This window comes from Dictyostelium purpureum, assembly GCF_000190715.1.
Source record: "Dictyostelium purpureum unplaced genomic scaffold DICPUscaffold_341, whole genome shotgun sequence".
NCBI classification, from domain to species: Eukaryota; Evosea; class Eumycetozoa; order Dictyosteliales; family Dictyosteliaceae; genus Dictyostelium; species Dictyostelium purpureum.
This window is the reverse complement of record NW_003519677.1, coordinates 1-15,702: the sequence shown is the minus strand read 5'-3', so window position 1 is coordinate 15,702 and position 15,702 is coordinate 1. Positions and strand designations below refer to the sequence as shown.

General features: G+C 24.0%; 8 protein-coding genes across 8 annotated transcripts; 4 read left to right on the top strand and 4 right to left on the bottom strand.

The window, feature by feature from the left end:
- Positions 1-12: 12 nt before the first annotated feature.
- On the bottom strand, positions 13-1,423 carry DICPUDRAFT_99342 (uncharacterized protein; the record flags this gene model as incomplete). Its single annotated transcript, XM_003292363.1, has 2 exons — positions 13-1,215; positions 1,286-1,423. The coding sequence occupies 2 exons, from the start codon at positions 1,421-1,423 to the stop codon at positions 13-15; spliced, it is 1,341 nt and encodes a 446-aa protein (XP_003292411.1).
- Positions 1,424-1,636: 213 nt separating this feature from the next.
- Positions 1,637-2,971, top strand: DICPUDRAFT_83030 (uncharacterized protein; the record flags this gene model as incomplete). The annotated part of the gene is made up of 5 exons (XM_003292370.1): positions 1,637-1,699; positions 1,757-2,171; positions 2,246-2,356; positions 2,416-2,556; positions 2,613-2,971. 5 exons carry the CDS (start codon positions 1,637-1,639, stop codon positions 2,969-2,971), a joined length of 1,089 nt encoding a protein of 362 aa, XP_003292418.1.
- Positions 2,972-3,073: 102 nt separating this feature from the next.
- Positions 3,074-3,991, bottom strand: DICPUDRAFT_89812 (uncharacterized protein; the record flags this gene model as incomplete). Its single annotated transcript, XM_003292362.1, has 1 exon — positions 3,074-3,991. One exon carries the CDS (start codon positions 3,989-3,991, stop codon positions 3,074-3,076), a length of 918 nt encoding a protein of 305 aa, XP_003292410.1.
- Positions 3,992-4,141: 150 nt separating this feature from the next.
- On the top strand, positions 4,142-6,532 carry DICPUDRAFT_157129 (uncharacterized protein; the record flags this gene model as incomplete). Its single annotated transcript, XM_003292369.1, has 1 exon — positions 4,142-6,532. The coding sequence occupies one exon, from the start codon at positions 4,142-4,144 to the stop codon at positions 6,530-6,532; it is 2,391 nt and encodes a 796-aa protein (XP_003292417.1).
- Positions 6,533-6,714: 182 nt separating this feature from the next.
- DICPUDRAFT_40511 (uncharacterized protein) lies at positions 6,715-7,662 on the bottom strand (the record flags this gene model as incomplete). The annotated part of the gene is made up of 2 exons (XM_003292361.1): positions 6,715-6,936; positions 7,006-7,662. 2 exons carry the CDS (start codon positions 7,660-7,662, stop codon positions 6,715-6,717), a joined length of 879 nt encoding a protein of 292 aa, XP_003292409.1.
- A 322-nt stretch (positions 7,663-7,984) lies between these two features.
- Positions 7,985-8,467, top strand: DICPUDRAFT_40521 (uncharacterized protein; the record flags this gene model as incomplete). Its single annotated transcript, XM_003292368.1, has 1 exon — positions 7,985-8,467. One exon carries the CDS (start codon positions 7,985-7,987, stop codon positions 8,465-8,467), a length of 483 nt encoding a protein of 160 aa, XP_003292416.1.
- A 116-nt stretch (positions 8,468-8,583) lies between these two features.
- Positions 8,584-12,377, bottom strand: DICPUDRAFT_83025 (uncharacterized protein; the record flags this gene model as incomplete). Its single annotated transcript, XM_003292360.1, has 4 exons — positions 8,584-10,078; positions 10,164-10,407; positions 10,485-10,645; positions 10,720-12,377. The coding sequence occupies 4 exons, from the start codon at positions 12,375-12,377 to the stop codon at positions 8,584-8,586; spliced, it is 3,558 nt and encodes a 1,185-aa protein (XP_003292408.1).
- Positions 12,378-14,098: 1,721 nt separating this feature from the next.
- Positions 14,099-15,469, top strand: DICPUDRAFT_83024 (uncharacterized protein; the record flags this gene model as incomplete). Its single annotated transcript, XM_003292367.1, has 4 exons — positions 14,099-14,259; positions 14,333-14,392; positions 14,458-14,524; positions 14,588-15,469. The coding sequence occupies 4 exons, from the start codon at positions 14,099-14,101 to the stop codon at positions 15,467-15,469; spliced, it is 1,170 nt and encodes a 389-aa protein (XP_003292415.1).
- Positions 15,470-15,702: the final 233 nt, after the last annotated feature.

Sequence of the window (15,702 nt, the reverse complement as noted above, 5' to 3'; positions counted from 1 at the left end):
TTTATTAACAAATTATTTTTTCAAAACTATTCTTGGCTCTTTTTGTAATATAGTGGTTTCTTGTTTTTCATTTGTAACGGTCCAGTGTTGTCTATATTTTAAATAGGTTGAAGTACCATTTGCTGTTTGTTGAGTATATATTCCATGATGTTTATTACATTGACTATAATCATTATTGAAAAAAGAATCTCTATAAGATCTTCTTTCACATAAACAAAATCCATTGGTTCTGTTTTTACATTCACAAGCAAGTGCTCTTTTAAAAAGACCTTCAGTAATAGATCTTAAGTTTTTATGACCACAACATGGACATTGTTGTTCCATTGATCCACCAATAATCGAAGCAACACCATTCCTATCTAAGTTTATGCTTTGACCAATTAGATCTATGAAACCATCTGTTCCAGTAAAATGACTGTATTCACCACTAACATTATTATTGTGATAAAAATTTGGTGAAATTTCAATACAGTGTGGTGGTAATTGAGTAGTTGGGTTTGTTTGCTGAGGGGGTGTTTCCGTAGATACTGGAACAGAGACTGGATCAGAGACTGGAATAGAGACCAAGGCAGAGACTGGAGTAGATACAGTAGTAGAGGATTGACCAGAAATCTGCGGTGATTCTGTTGTATTTACTGAAAATGAATATTCATTTGAAATATCATGAAATAAATTATGGTTTCTTAAATTATTTAGATTTGTTCCATTTTTGCAACATTTAATAAAATCATTAAATTTTTCAGCTGATATATTGTTTGGTATTTTATCTTTGAATTCTAATAACAAAAGACCTAAATCTTTGATGTCAATATATGCATTTAATTCTTTCTCTACCCCTTTTCTACTAAGAATGATTGAACGAGTTGTTTTTTTTTCATTTGGTTTAAAATATTCCATCGAAACCCCAAAATCAATTAATGTTATGTTATTATCACTGTCAATCATTACATTATCACTACAAATATCACAGTGTAAGACATCACTCTCTTTTAAATATTCTAAGATATCGATGAATTGATTAATGATTTTGATAATAGCTTTTCTTTTAAATTTTGATGTTTTTTCCAATTTTTCTTTAATTGTACATGAGTCTTGAACAAATTTGGTTACAATATAGAACAATGGTTTGCTATCTGAAGAAAATATTTCTTTGTTATCTTCGAATTTAACAATGTTAGGATGATCTAATAGTTGTATAATATTTTCTCTATTTGACTATATTAAAATAATTAATATAAATATTTAAGTTACTCTTTTTTATTAATTTTTTTTTTTTTAAAATTACCTCTAATTCGTTAGTTAATTCTTTAATAAAAAACTCTGGATTATTTTTAGAATAATAAAATGTTATTCCTCTGTCATTCTTTTTGGTTACATATTCACCTTTAGTATAATTTTTTAATAATTGTTCAAAATTATCCATTTTTATTATTATTGATGTGTGAAAAATAAATTTTTTTCTTTTTATTTTTTTAAAGATTTAAGTTTATATATTTTTAAGTTAATATATTTTTAAGTTTTGGGTTATTTTTAAAAAAAAAAAATTTAATTTTTTATTTTTTAAATTTTTTTATTTTAAATTTTTTATTTTAAATTTTTTTATTTTTAATTTTTCTTTTTTAAAATATTAACAGAAATGGAAATGGGTGATTCAAAAGCTTTTTCTTACACTCACACAGTAGAGTATACAAGAGGAGAGGTATGTATATTTCAATTATTTATTTATTAATTCATACTAATTAATTATATAAAAAAGCAAATTTTAAATGATAGAACACAAAAACTTATTTTGCTATACGGAAATGGTACAGAAACTGAGGATAAATTAGGGAAATTTAAAAAGAAAATAGAAGAAAGGTTAGAACAAAATAATAATAATAATAATAATAATAATAATAATAATAATAATAATAATAATAATAATAATAATAATAATAATAATAATAATAATAATAATAATAATAATAATAATAATAATAACTTAAATAATATAAATAATAATATTGATAATAAAGATATCGAGGATTTTGATAATAATAATAATTATAAAGTTTATAGTTTTAATAAGGTAAATGTAATGACCTGTGTGAAACTTTTTATTAGAAATATTGTAAAATGGTCACCTTGTTACAATATTATTTTTTATTTCTCAGGTAAAATTGAGTATGAAGGTAATTTTTTAATTTTAAATACTTAATTTTTAAAAACAAGATATTAATATCTATTTATATTTTATATTAATTAGTTGATGAAACTATTTCATTATGCTCTAAAAAGGATCTTATACCTATAAAAGATTCTTTAGATGAAATTTATAGGGTTATAATGGCCGGACTTATAAATAAAAATAATGATGGTATTTATTTTAGAGTTAAAAAAAAGAAAAGTTTTCGAAACTAATAAATTTTTTTTTAGATCAATTATCAGAAACTAAACTAAAATTAATATTTATAATTGATACTTATGATGGTTCATTAAAAGAGGATAATGCATTAAGATTAAAAATTACCCGTGATTATCTAATGTATGGTTCAAAACTACCAAAATGCTCACATCGTATGTATAATTTATTGTAAAATTTTATATTATAAAACTAATTGAAAATTTTTTAGCATATGGAATAATTACACTTCCAAGACCATTTAATAATGTATCATTTAGAAATTATTTAAATGATGATTTTTCTCCATTCACAAATTTTTTAATAAATAGAATTAACAGTACTGAATTTTGTAGAAGAGATATTTATAAAACTGCTAACATTTTAGCATCAGATTTTTGGACTGAATTTATAAATCATTGTTCAAATTTAGATGGCAGTTTTCTTGTAGAGATTGCTAAAGATTATATGCAAATTGATAATAGGAGCGACCCAAACAAAAATGAAAAAATAAAAAAATCTATCCAAAATAGAGAGTTTAAAATATTATCAAATGGGAATGATTCAAGTGTATTTAATATCAAATTTTAAAGAAAAAATAAAATATAAAGTTTTATAAATATTTTTGTTTGTATTTATTTTATTTTTATTTTATTTATATTTATAAAATTATTTTATTTTATTTTATTTTATTTATAGTTCTAATAACATTTCTTTTTGAGATAACAAATAAGGCAAATTTAATCTTTTATTAAAGAAATTTAATAATGGGACGTAAGATTGATCGATATTTGCAATATTATAACAAAGGTTAGTATTGTCATTAATATCATTTAACATTTTATAAACCAATGTGGTTGCTATATTTTGATTTCTAAAATTTGGATGGATTAATATTTGTCTAATTCTTTTTGAACTTGTGTGTATTGAAACCAAACCAACTATAATCTCATTACCTGTTACTTGATCCTTGCCATAAGCTACCCAAATTTCATTAAGTTTTTGTTCGAATTCTCTTTTAATACAATCGATTGAGTTTGAATATGAAGGTTTACATTCGGAATATTGATTTACAAAATCAATTAAGTCTTGTGGAAGTTGTTGTTCCTCTTGTTGGGCTTTTTTTATTTTAATTGATTGATTCAAGTATTGTTGTAATGTGTCTTTCTTTAAATCTCCTCTATATGAACTAACCATTCTAACTGTTTTATAACCACAACGATCATAGACTTTGATTGCTCTTTCGTTAGTGGAAATTACTTCTAATATTACACTTTTAATACCTTGCTCCCTAAATAGTGGTATCATCATTTTATATTGTTCATCTACCAATCTTTTACTACGGGAATTTGGGACTACACCAGTTGCACTATTATATAATTGGGTTGGTTTATCGTCGTTATCTACTGCATGCAAAATAAATGCTACCAATGATCCATCTTGATCGAAAACACCACAGGAATGTTTTGATGATACATTTTCGCCTTTAATTTTTTGAATTAATGAATCTTCAGTAATAACAAGTTTAACTACATAGTCACTGAATGCTTCATTGAATGTTTCTGTTATTTGTTTTAAATTAAAATTATTATTTAAAAATTTAATATTCATTTTTATAATTTATGTTTTTTTTTTTTTTTTCAAAACCTCCTTTTTTAAAAAATTTTTCATAATTTTAAAAAAAAATTAAAAAATATTAAATATTTTTTTTTCTTTTTTTTTTTTTATCTTTTTTTTTTTTTTTTTAAATCAAAAACCACAATGGCATCAACTAAAAGAAATAAAAAAATAATAATAACAAATGAAGATGACGATATTGACAATGAAATAAATAATAAAAATAAATCAGATGAATATAAAGAATATTATAAATTAAAAGAAAGAATCGAAAAATTAGCCAAAATAAATAACGTTAATCTCGAAACCTATGTGCCACCATCAAAATTAAAAATAAAAATTTTAGATGATTTAATAATCAAATATAAAACAATAGGTGAAAGACCAAAAATACCATCAGTACCAGCTTCAACATCAGCTTCAATATCAACACAGACACCAACACCAACACCATCAACACCAGATAATAGCAATAAAAATGTAACAATAGATATTAATAATAATAATAAAACTAAAAAAGAAGATAATGAAGATGTTTATAAGACTCCAATTAATAAAAAAGATGATGACCATAGTGATAGCGAGAGTGAAAATGAAGAAAAAGAAATATATAAAACACCAATCAATAAAAAAGGCAAACGTCTATCTAGTCATTTGAAATCCCTAAAGAGACTAAGTTCTAGTAATCAAATTTTAGACTATCTTTCAAACTCAACACTTTCAGGTGAACAGGTAATTAATAAAACTCCAGAACCACAGAAAAAAATATCAGCTAATGAAACTCTCAATAGAATTTTAGAAGAAGATGATGAAGATGTCGAATTGATTATTTTAAACTCATCTAAAAAGAAAAACAGAATGAATAATAAATATTTTTCAAATCTTGAAGAAGAGGAGGAAGAGCAGGAAAAACAAACAGTAAATTTAGCAGATAAATTTGTAGAGAAACAAGTGAATGATACACCAACTAAAGAAGAGAAAATAGAAACACCAAAAAAGAAAGAAGAAAAAGAAGAAAAAGAAAAAGAAAATAAAGTTTTAGAACTTCTATCAAAAACAACAATTACCCCAAAAACTGAAAAAAAACTATCAAAAGAATCAAATGAACAACCAAAAACAACCTCAAACACATCAACTACACCAAAAACTTCAATATTAACACCATCATCAACAACTTCAACATCTCTATCAAAAACATCAACGACATCAGCATCGGCACCAACCCCATCAGCATCAAAAGTAACGAATCCTATCAACACCACATCAACAAATAAACCTTCATCACCAACAAAACCAAATGCAAATACCACCACTACTACGACTACAACAACAACAACAACAACAACAACAACAAATAAATCTACAGAAATCTCTTCTTCAACCTCTCCAACAACATTAAAAAAAGGTGACTCAAATATGAAAACATTAATCAAAGAGTTTAGATTAACAAGCTTAGGTGTAAACACTGATAACAACAATAATAATAATGAAACAATCATTAAAGACCCATCATCATCAGAATTTATTAACTTTAGCCAAGCAAAATCATTCTATCCAATTGAACCAAATAATGATAAATATAACGAATCAATGCTATGCTCACCATTAAATTTAGAAACTGCACATTTACCTGGGGTTAAAGAATTCTTTGAAAGAGATAAAAAGATTCATGCAATTAGTTATTTTAAGCGATATAACCGTACTATATTTCAAAATAGATTCTCAGATGATATGTTGCAATGGAGCGATGAACACCTTTCAACACCAGGCAAAACAACCATCACCAAAAAGAATGACTCAAATTTTGCAAAGATTACCCTATCGACCAATCTTGTAAACTCTATCGAAACCTTAGCCAATGTTTTATGCCATGAAATGTGTCATGCTGCAACATGGGTATTTGATAACTCTAAAAAAGCACATGGAGCCGAATTCAAATTTTGGGTTAGAATTGCACAATCACAATATCCAGAGCTATCAATTGATATGTGCGATAACTTTAAATCAACATTTGCCTATCATTTCAAATGTCAATCTAAGACCTGTGACGTTAGTTTTGGAAGAAGCACCCCTCCAGAAGAAAAGCTATATTGTGGTAAATGTAAATCTCCAATTGTACCAGTAGAAAAAGTTGAAACAGAATCTAGATTCGATAAATTCTTTAAAGACCTATTACCAGAAACTCAAAAAAAACACCCAAATTTAAGTTTAGATGAAATTAAATCAATTATTCAACTAAAATGGAGAAACTATCAAGTCGAACAAGAAAAATTAAAGAAAAAAGAAAAATTATTTATACCCCAAAACGATTCATTAAATAATAACAATAATAATAATAACACAGATAATAACAATAATAGCAATAATAATAAGACTAGTATTTTAACTCCTTCAAAAATTAATATAGGCTCAGCTGCCAAACCAAAAGCAGCATCTGCCAAAACCACTAAATCAAAAATGATTCCAATTCCTATCGAAGATTTACCACCAATTCCATCATCTTCAACTTCAAAAAAGCCAACTTCTAAAAAATAACAATAATAAAGAAATGACTATAAAAATAAAAGTTAAAAGATTTATTTTTTTAAAATTCTATTATTTTAAAAACTAAAAACCCTATTTGCTTTTTTTTTTTTTTCGTTTATTTCTTTTTAATTAGGTGATTACCAATATTTTATATATGAATGATTGAAACACCTATTATCTTTATTAATTTTTTAAGTACAGTAAGATGTAATGAAATTTCCATCTTTTGATTGTAAATCATAATAATTTCCTGAAGTACTTGAAACCTTTACTTCTTTATTTGAAAATGGTTGTTTTATTTCATTCTCTTTTTCGAAATTAATATTGATGCTAAGACCTGATCCACTTCCGCTTCCGCTTCCACTGCCACTACCTGTAGTACTTGATGCACCAGTACCGCTATAATCACCAGCCTATTTATTAATATAATAAAAAAAAATTATTAATATATATATAGCTTTTATTGTTATTAATAAACTTACACCTGTACCACCAGAAAGTTCACTTGAAGTGTTAAAGAATGGATGAGTATGTTCGCAATTAAATAATTTTGGAACATCAACACAATTACCCGAAAAACACTGACTAGCATATGGCTTGTTATTTTGTTTATCACAATACCAAGTCATTTCGATACCAGTTTGTTGATCGGCAGTTTGGGTATTATTAGTGAAATATTGAATAATTTCGATATTATCATCTGAACATTCACCATTACCCATAAATTGTTGAACGAGCATACCATCTACAGTTGTTGGGTAATATGGTTCGGATGTAACTGAAATCATATAATAAGTAGCTGGTACTGGCCAACGATATACATCAAAAACACTTTGACCATTACCTTGATAACAAGATCCTGTAACTGCTTTATTTAATGGTAATCCTTGATAGTAGCATTTAGTTGAACCTTGTGCTCTTGGGAATTGAGTCCATTGAACTAACTGATCGTTATTTTTACTAACTACTTGATAGGAGTATACCATATCAATTGAAAAACAAATACTATCCATAATACTATATCCTAAACCATCGGGTTGACCAGAACATTGTGCATTATTATATGGAATAAAATTTATAAATTTACTAGAAATAAATTTAATATTTAAAATTATTAATAAAATAACTATTAATTTCATTTTTGGTGTGTGGGGTGTTATTTGTTTTAAAATTACAAAAACTATGGAAAAAAAAAAAAAACAATGAGAAAAAAAAAATCCTACAAAAAAATCTAATTATTTGAAAAAAAAAATCATAAAAAAAAAATTAAAAAAAAAAAAAAAAAAAATCAATACCACCTTGATCCGATTCCAAATTTGTTTGTAAAAAAAAACAAATAAATACCTATATAATTCTGCTTCTGATTAATAAAAAAAATAAAAAAAAAAAAAATTTATTTTTTTTTTTTATTTTTTTAATTTTTAATTAATTTTTAATTTTTTATTTTTACATATTCACAAAATGTCAAATAATATTGAAAAGAAATATCCTGTACCTCCATTTTCATTAGAAAGTGCTATCGAAAAGGTAAGAAAAGCAGAAGATGCATGGAATAGTAGAGACCCCGAATTAGTTTCAAAGGCATATTCAATAGATTCAAAATGGAGAAATCGTAATGAATTTATCAATGGTAGAGAAGAAATTGCTCAGTTTTTAACAAGAAAATGGAAAAAAGAAAGTGAATATCGTTTAATTAAAGAAATTTGGGTACATGGGGATTATAAAATAGCAGTTAGATTCGCATATGAATGGAAAGATCAAGAAACTCAAAAATATTATCGTAGCTATGGTAATGAAAATTGGAAATTTAATGACCAAGGTTTAATGATTGAAAGACATGCCAGTATTAACGATTTGGAAATAACTGAAGATCAACGTAAATTTAAATGGCCCCAAGGTAGAAGACCAGACGATCATCCAGGATTAACAGAACTAGGTTTATAAAAAATAAAATAAAATAAAATAAAAAATAAAAAAAAGATAATAATATTATATTTTCCCAAACTAAAAACAATTTTACTTTTATTTTATTAATATAAATTTTAAAAAAAAAAAAAAATTTAAATTTCATCCGAGGAAGAATTTAAACCATTATTATTTGGATATAAATTAAAACTATTATTTTGATTACTATTTTGATTTAAACTATCTAGAGCTAATAAATCATTAAAGTCGTTATAATGATTTAAATTTTTAATACTACTATTATTGGTATTGGTATTGGTATTGGTATTAGTGTTACTATTGATATTGTTAAAACTTCCGGCGCTGTTAATACCAAAGTTATAATTTAAACCGAGGGAAGATGGTTGGTCAAATAAATGATTTGCCAAAACAGTATTTTGTGGTTGAATGTGTTGCTGAATTTGTTGTTGGATTTGTTGTTGGATTTGTTGCTGGATTTGTTGTTGAATTTGTTGTTGAATTTGCTGTTGAATTTGTTGTTGAATTTGTTGTTGAATTTGATTAGGACTATTTACAGAGTTGTTATTGTTGAATAACTGTGGTAAATTTTTATTATAAGTATTACCATTGATGTTGTTGTTGTTGTTGCTAATATAGTTGTAATTAATATTACCCATGTTACTATTGTTCATAGTACCCATATTTATATTATTACTATTACTATTATTACTATTACTATTATTTATATTTTGAAGAATTTGATTCATATCAATATTTGGATTCTTCTTTAAAAGCTCTTGAATAAAATTTGCAATATCAATATTTGTTAAATTTGTTAAAATATTTTGATTTTCACTTTGTGGTTGTAGTTGTAGGGGTGTTTGTAGTTGTGGTTGTAGTTGTGGTGGAGATAAAGGTAACTGGTATATTTGTGGTGACTGTTGGTGGGTAAAACCAATGCCATTACTACTACTGGGTATTGTATTGCCAAACTGATAGTTGTTTAAAGCATTAATATTGCTGTTGTTGCTATTAAGTGCATTTGTATTGAGACCAAAACCATTGTTATTAAATGAAATATTATTTAAAATATTATGAGGATTATTCATATCGCTTATAACTACATTTGAACTATTATTAAAACCAATTACATTATTGGCCATTAAACTATTACCTTTTATAAAATCGTCATCATTATTATAAATATTATTATTGTTATTATTGTTAATAGTATTATTATTGTTATTATTATTACTATTGTTATTATTATTACTATTGTTATTATTATTACTATTGTTTTGACTGTTATTATTTATATTATTTAAATTAAAACTATGATTTAAATTGGAGTTTTGATTTGATAATAATAAATTTGAACCATTTAAACTATTAATTAAGGTCTTTGGGGTCAATGAATAAAGCTTTATGTAACGATCTTGGCAATATTTAATTTCATTTTTAAAACCTAGTTGATGGGATGACTCTGATGATTTATTTATAAAACCAAGGGATTTCTTTAGCATATTAAATGATTGTTGTTGATTAGAACCAAATAATAAAAATGACTTTGATAAACACAAATCTGCCCATGTAAAGTATAAATGAATTTGTGTTCTTTGTGTAAACGAATAGTTTTTGATATTTGGTATTCTTTATAAAAAAAAAAAAAAATTAAAAAAAAAAATTAGTATTTGGATAAAAAAAAAAATTAATATTTAAATTATACCAATCTTACTTTAATAAATATTCTTCGGCGTGCAATATATCAGGCATAGTTAGATTTTGGGTACTTAAAATAGCTTGGGTAATTCTAATGTTTGATCTGTAGGCACCATTTATACTTCTAGGGTTTGGGGTGGATGATGTAGCACTTTTATAATCAATTGAATAATGGTTAGATGCAAGTTGAAGTTTTTCAATTACCAAATCTCTTTGTTGGGTGTATTCATTGGGCTTTACCTTTTTATTTAGCAATATATCTATAGTTTGATTTAAAAATTAATAATTTTGAAATTAAAAAATAAAATATTTAAAAAAAAAAAAAAAGTAAACTTACCGTAGTCATGGGCAGCTTTATTGAAATAGTATTGGCCAATATGAAGCGATCCCATTTTAATTTTATTAAATAAAAAGTCGCATGTGTCCAAATTTAATTTTGAAGCAGAGTAGTTTTTTTGAATTCTAAAAATTGCTGACTTTAAATAACTAACTTTAAATCTATAATATGTTATAAAAAAAAATTAATAATATATTTTAAAAAAATAAAAATAAAAAAACAAATGAATACTAACAAATTTTCAGGTGAGGATGATAGTTCTAATGCCTTATCTAATAAATTATGAGCATGTATAAAATCACCGGTATAAGTTAAACCAATTGATTGTTCGATTAAAAGCTCTGATAGAATTTCATGATTATTTTCATACTTGGCAGAGTAATAACTTAAAATATTTTCTAAATCGGACCATCTTGCACCAGTTTCTTGAAGAGTGGAAATATAATTGAACAAAGACTCCCTGGGTCTAAAATAAATATCACTGATTGACGATGGATTTTTATTTGGCGATGAGGACGATGGAGACGAAAGAGATTGTGGTGATTCTTTGAAAGAGGGTGGCGATGAAGGAGGATCATCACTTTCTTCTTTAGGCGATGAGGATGGATCTTTAGAATCTTTTTTAATTTTTGTTGGGCAACCATAGAAATACAACTTGAAAGTGAATGAAAAATCTTTGAAAACTAATTGTTCAGCAGTCGGGATTGGTGGGAGCTCGACAGAGCAGTTTAAAAAATAGAAACCAGTTTTCTTGATACGAATTGGACCAAATATAGCTTCACCATTCTTCATCTCTGCCTCAAGACAATTGAATTGATTTGGCGCGTACTCTTCAATATTTAATTTATTAACCTTTCTTGTAAACGATGATGGAATCCAATATGGAGCAGTAGGTTTTAGTGAGAATTTTAAACTTGGATGTTCTTTAAATAAAACATTTAAATTGTCTGCTTTATATAAAAATACACCAATTTTTTGATTCTTTTTCGCGGCATAATAGGTTGGGGTCACCATAAAAGAATAATCTGAATTCTTTAATAAACTATTTGGTGAATAAGATGGAAATAAATTTTTTTCTTCATTATTATAATTTGTTTTTTTATTATTTTTATTATTTTTTTTATTAATGTCAATATTTTCAATATTATTATTGTTATAATTATTATTATTATTATTATTAATATTACTATTAATATTAATGTTATTGTTAATATTATTATTATTATTAATACTATCACTATCAATATCACTATTTATATTATTAATACTATCATCAACTTTAAATAAAACAATTTCTTCGTTATTTAATTCATTTAAATCGTTTATATTATTATTGATGTTAGTTTTATCATCGTCATTACTATTATTACAATTATCTATATTACTATTATTATCATTTACATTGATATCTGAAAAAAACATTTGATTAGAATTTAGTAGTTTTATATTTGCAGTTGATGCAAACGAGGTTGGAATAATTGGTGGATCTATTGAAAAATTATTATTATTATTATTATTATTTACAGGTGTTTCTATAGAACTATTATAATTATAATTATTATTGTTATTATTATTATTATAATAAATTTGACTATAATTTATTAAATTATTGCTAATATAGTTTTTAAAAGTGGTTAAAGGGTTTTCTGAATTATTAATTAAAAAATCATTATCGTTGCTAACTAATGTATTATTATTACTATTTAACAAAAATTCATTAAACGATATACTACTATTATTTATATCACTATTATTTTTTTTAGTTTCGTTATTATTATTACAATTACTATTTGTATCGTCTGTAGAATTACTATTAATAATGATGTTGCTGTTTAACGAAAAATTATTATTATTTAAGATTGTTGAAGAAAAAATTCCATCATTTAAATCCATTTTTTTATAATTAGCTGGGAAAAGGATGCAAATTATGATGTGGGAAATTTGCTAACACGAACACTTTAAAAAAGAAAATTAGAAATTAAAAAAAAATTAAAAAAAATACATATATGTGTATCCAATGGTAATGTTGTGTTATAAAGATGAAAAAGAAAAATAAAAAAAAAATAAAAAAAAATAAAATAATATGTGGGTGTTTGATAGAAATTATTGAGTATTGTGATTTTTCTGCTTTAAAAAAAAAAAAAATCAATGAAAATTTTAAAAAAATAAAAAAAAAAAATAAAAAAAAAAATAAAATTTAAAATAAAAAAAAAAAAAAAAAGATTTTTTTAGAGTGACGTCAAAAAATTAAAAAAATTTCTGACCTTAAAATCCTTATTTGTTTTTATAGAGTTTTTTTTTTTCGTGCAGTGACATCACTTTTTTTTTTTTTGATTAATTTTTCGTAAACAATAAAAAAAACTTAAAATATAAAAAAACAATAAAAAAAGAGAAAGCTCCCCACCCATATATTTTTTTTTTTTTAAAAAACCGATTATAATAAAAATTTTATCAAATTTCATATTTTAAAAATAAAAAATAGTTCAACACCATGAAAATTAATTATAAATATTATAATTTTCAATTCAATATTATTATTATTTAAATTTTTTGAATATTGGAGCTTTAGATTATGTGTTGCATTATTTGTAAGGGTTTTATATTCTTGGAACCCTGGAATAAAGAAAATCTAAAAATTTATCAATCTTTAGGATATAAATGATTCTGGAAAATAAATAATATTTTGTATTGTATTATGTACGTAATATTGGCCATTAGTTTGGAATTTTTTTTAAAAGATATATTCACAAAATATTTACCTTATTAATTAATTGGATAGATCTTTATTTGATTATGGTTTTTATTCTTTTAATATTCTAATTAAAGTTTTGACAACAAATACAATAATGACTAGTTTTCAAAAGAATAGCCATCGTTTATCCTGATACAGAGTCAAAGTTTTAAATAAGAGGGTATAAAAACAATTCTTGCATTGAAAGAGGATAAATAAAATTTTTAAATAACAAAATCCTACTTATTGAGATACTTTTGATTACAATAAATGCATATAACATTGACTGATATGGCATAAAGAGTTTTAATATAAACTTTAATATCAAAATATACTAAATGAATTAGGCAATGTATTGTATGTAGGACATCTGAATTATCTTGAGTGTTATCCTCATTTAAAGAAAATTATTTCCTCACTATTTTCCATCGATATTATTCTTAGTAATTTTACAATTATATTTTTATTTGTTTTTTTTTAAACATTGTTTAAATATTTTATTTATTTTTTATAATTTTTATTTTTTTTAATTTTTTATTTTTTTTTTAATTTTTTAATTTTTTTTAATTTTTGGTGAATTCACACAAACATAGACCCAATAAAACGTTTATTAGTGGATTGATTGAAATTAAAAAACAAAAGAAAAAACCAATACAAATAATAAAATTAAAAAAAGTTATTCGGTTCCTGCACTATTAAAATAAAAAATTATTATTAAATCAATCAATTTTCATATATTTTTTTTCATTTTTTTTTTTATTTTTTTATTTTTTTTTTATTTTTTTTTTTAAATTTTGTTTTGAAAAATTTTTATTTTTTTTTATTTTTTTTTTTTAATTAAAAATTTTGGATTAATTAAAAATAAAATAAAAAAAAAGAGATAATGAATTTAAATGTTTACGAAGGTACAAAAGCAGTAAGAAAAGTTAAAAGCCTTGAAGAAGAGGCACAGGGTACTAATTTAGGTGTATTACCATTTGGTGTATCAATATTGTTATCTAAAAATCATGTAGAGTTTACTGTAACATTGGAAGCTAAAAAATCGTAAGATCAACAGTTATAAATCATTTTTTATTTTTATTTTTCACTTATTAATATCTCTTTTTTATTATTTTAGCAATAACGAAACAGTTTGGTTGGGATTTTATTTTTCATCATCATTTCTAAAATTTCAAAAGTAAGTATAAAAACTTTTTCACTGAATTTAGATAGTATACTAACTATTTTTCACTATTATTATAGAATATTTAAAAAAACAAATGGATCAATTGATAATTTAAGTTACGAAAATATATCATCAATTCTTCATGTATGTATAATTATAAAATTTTAAAATGGTTGGTTTGGTTTATTAATTTTTTTTAAAAAATAGAGAAATTTAGTTACAAAATTTGAGGATCCATATAGCTGTCCATTATATATTACAGGATCAAATGATAGTAGAGCATATTGGACTATTTTACATAATAACTCAATTATTGGTCATATTCCATTACACAGATCAGATTCTTTTCACTCTTTACAATCATATCCAGTTTTATATTTAGAGAATGATATTCAAATTGTAATTGGTACAGATTTAGATAGAAATCAAATATTCCCATCATATCCAAATGTAGATACATTGTATAACTCAACATTACGTAATATAGATACAGTTTTTTCACAAAATAAGTGGTCTGCAACTGTTATACCAGTAATTAAACAAAACGAGGATGATCCACAACAAAGCGAATCACAACAAACATCACCAGCACCATCACCAAATTCTTCAGGTTCAAATATTCCAACATCATTATCACCATCAACAAGCTCCAATAGTGTTAGCAATGTGGCCGCTCCATCATCTTCAAAAAAGAAATTCGATTTATATGCAAAGCAGTTATTATCAAAGAATCAATTTGATTTGGAGAAGCTTTCAAGATGGTTTATAAAAAAATTTAATTCCAGTTCACCCTTAACATTTGCATATGGTGTTTCCATGTACAGAAAATCAAATACTAAAACAATGGATCTTTTAACCTTAAAAACTCTTCAAACTGGCAAAACATATATTGTAAATTTATTACACACTTTCAGATTAACACCAAGCTTAGATTACTTTAAAGACCCTTATATTCAAAAATCTTTTGAACTTTCAAATTTACCACAGTATACCCAAAAATTTTTTCAGGAAATTGGGGAAAAAAAAGGATTTGCCCCAGGGGTATGGGTTTATTATTATTTTCGGCCGAAAAAAACCCCAAAAACCTAATTAATTATTATTAAATGGGAAACCCCATTAAACCTTAAATTTTTGGTTTTTTTTTAAATTTTAATTTTTTTTTTTTAAAAAATTAATTCAAAAAAACTTTTTATTTTTTTTAAAAAAAATCCATTTAAAATTTTTTCCAAATTCCTAAAAAAAACCCCCATTTTCCTTTTTGGGAAAAAAAAAAATTGGTTTAAAAAAAAAAAAAACCTTTTTTTAAAAATTTTTTTTAATTT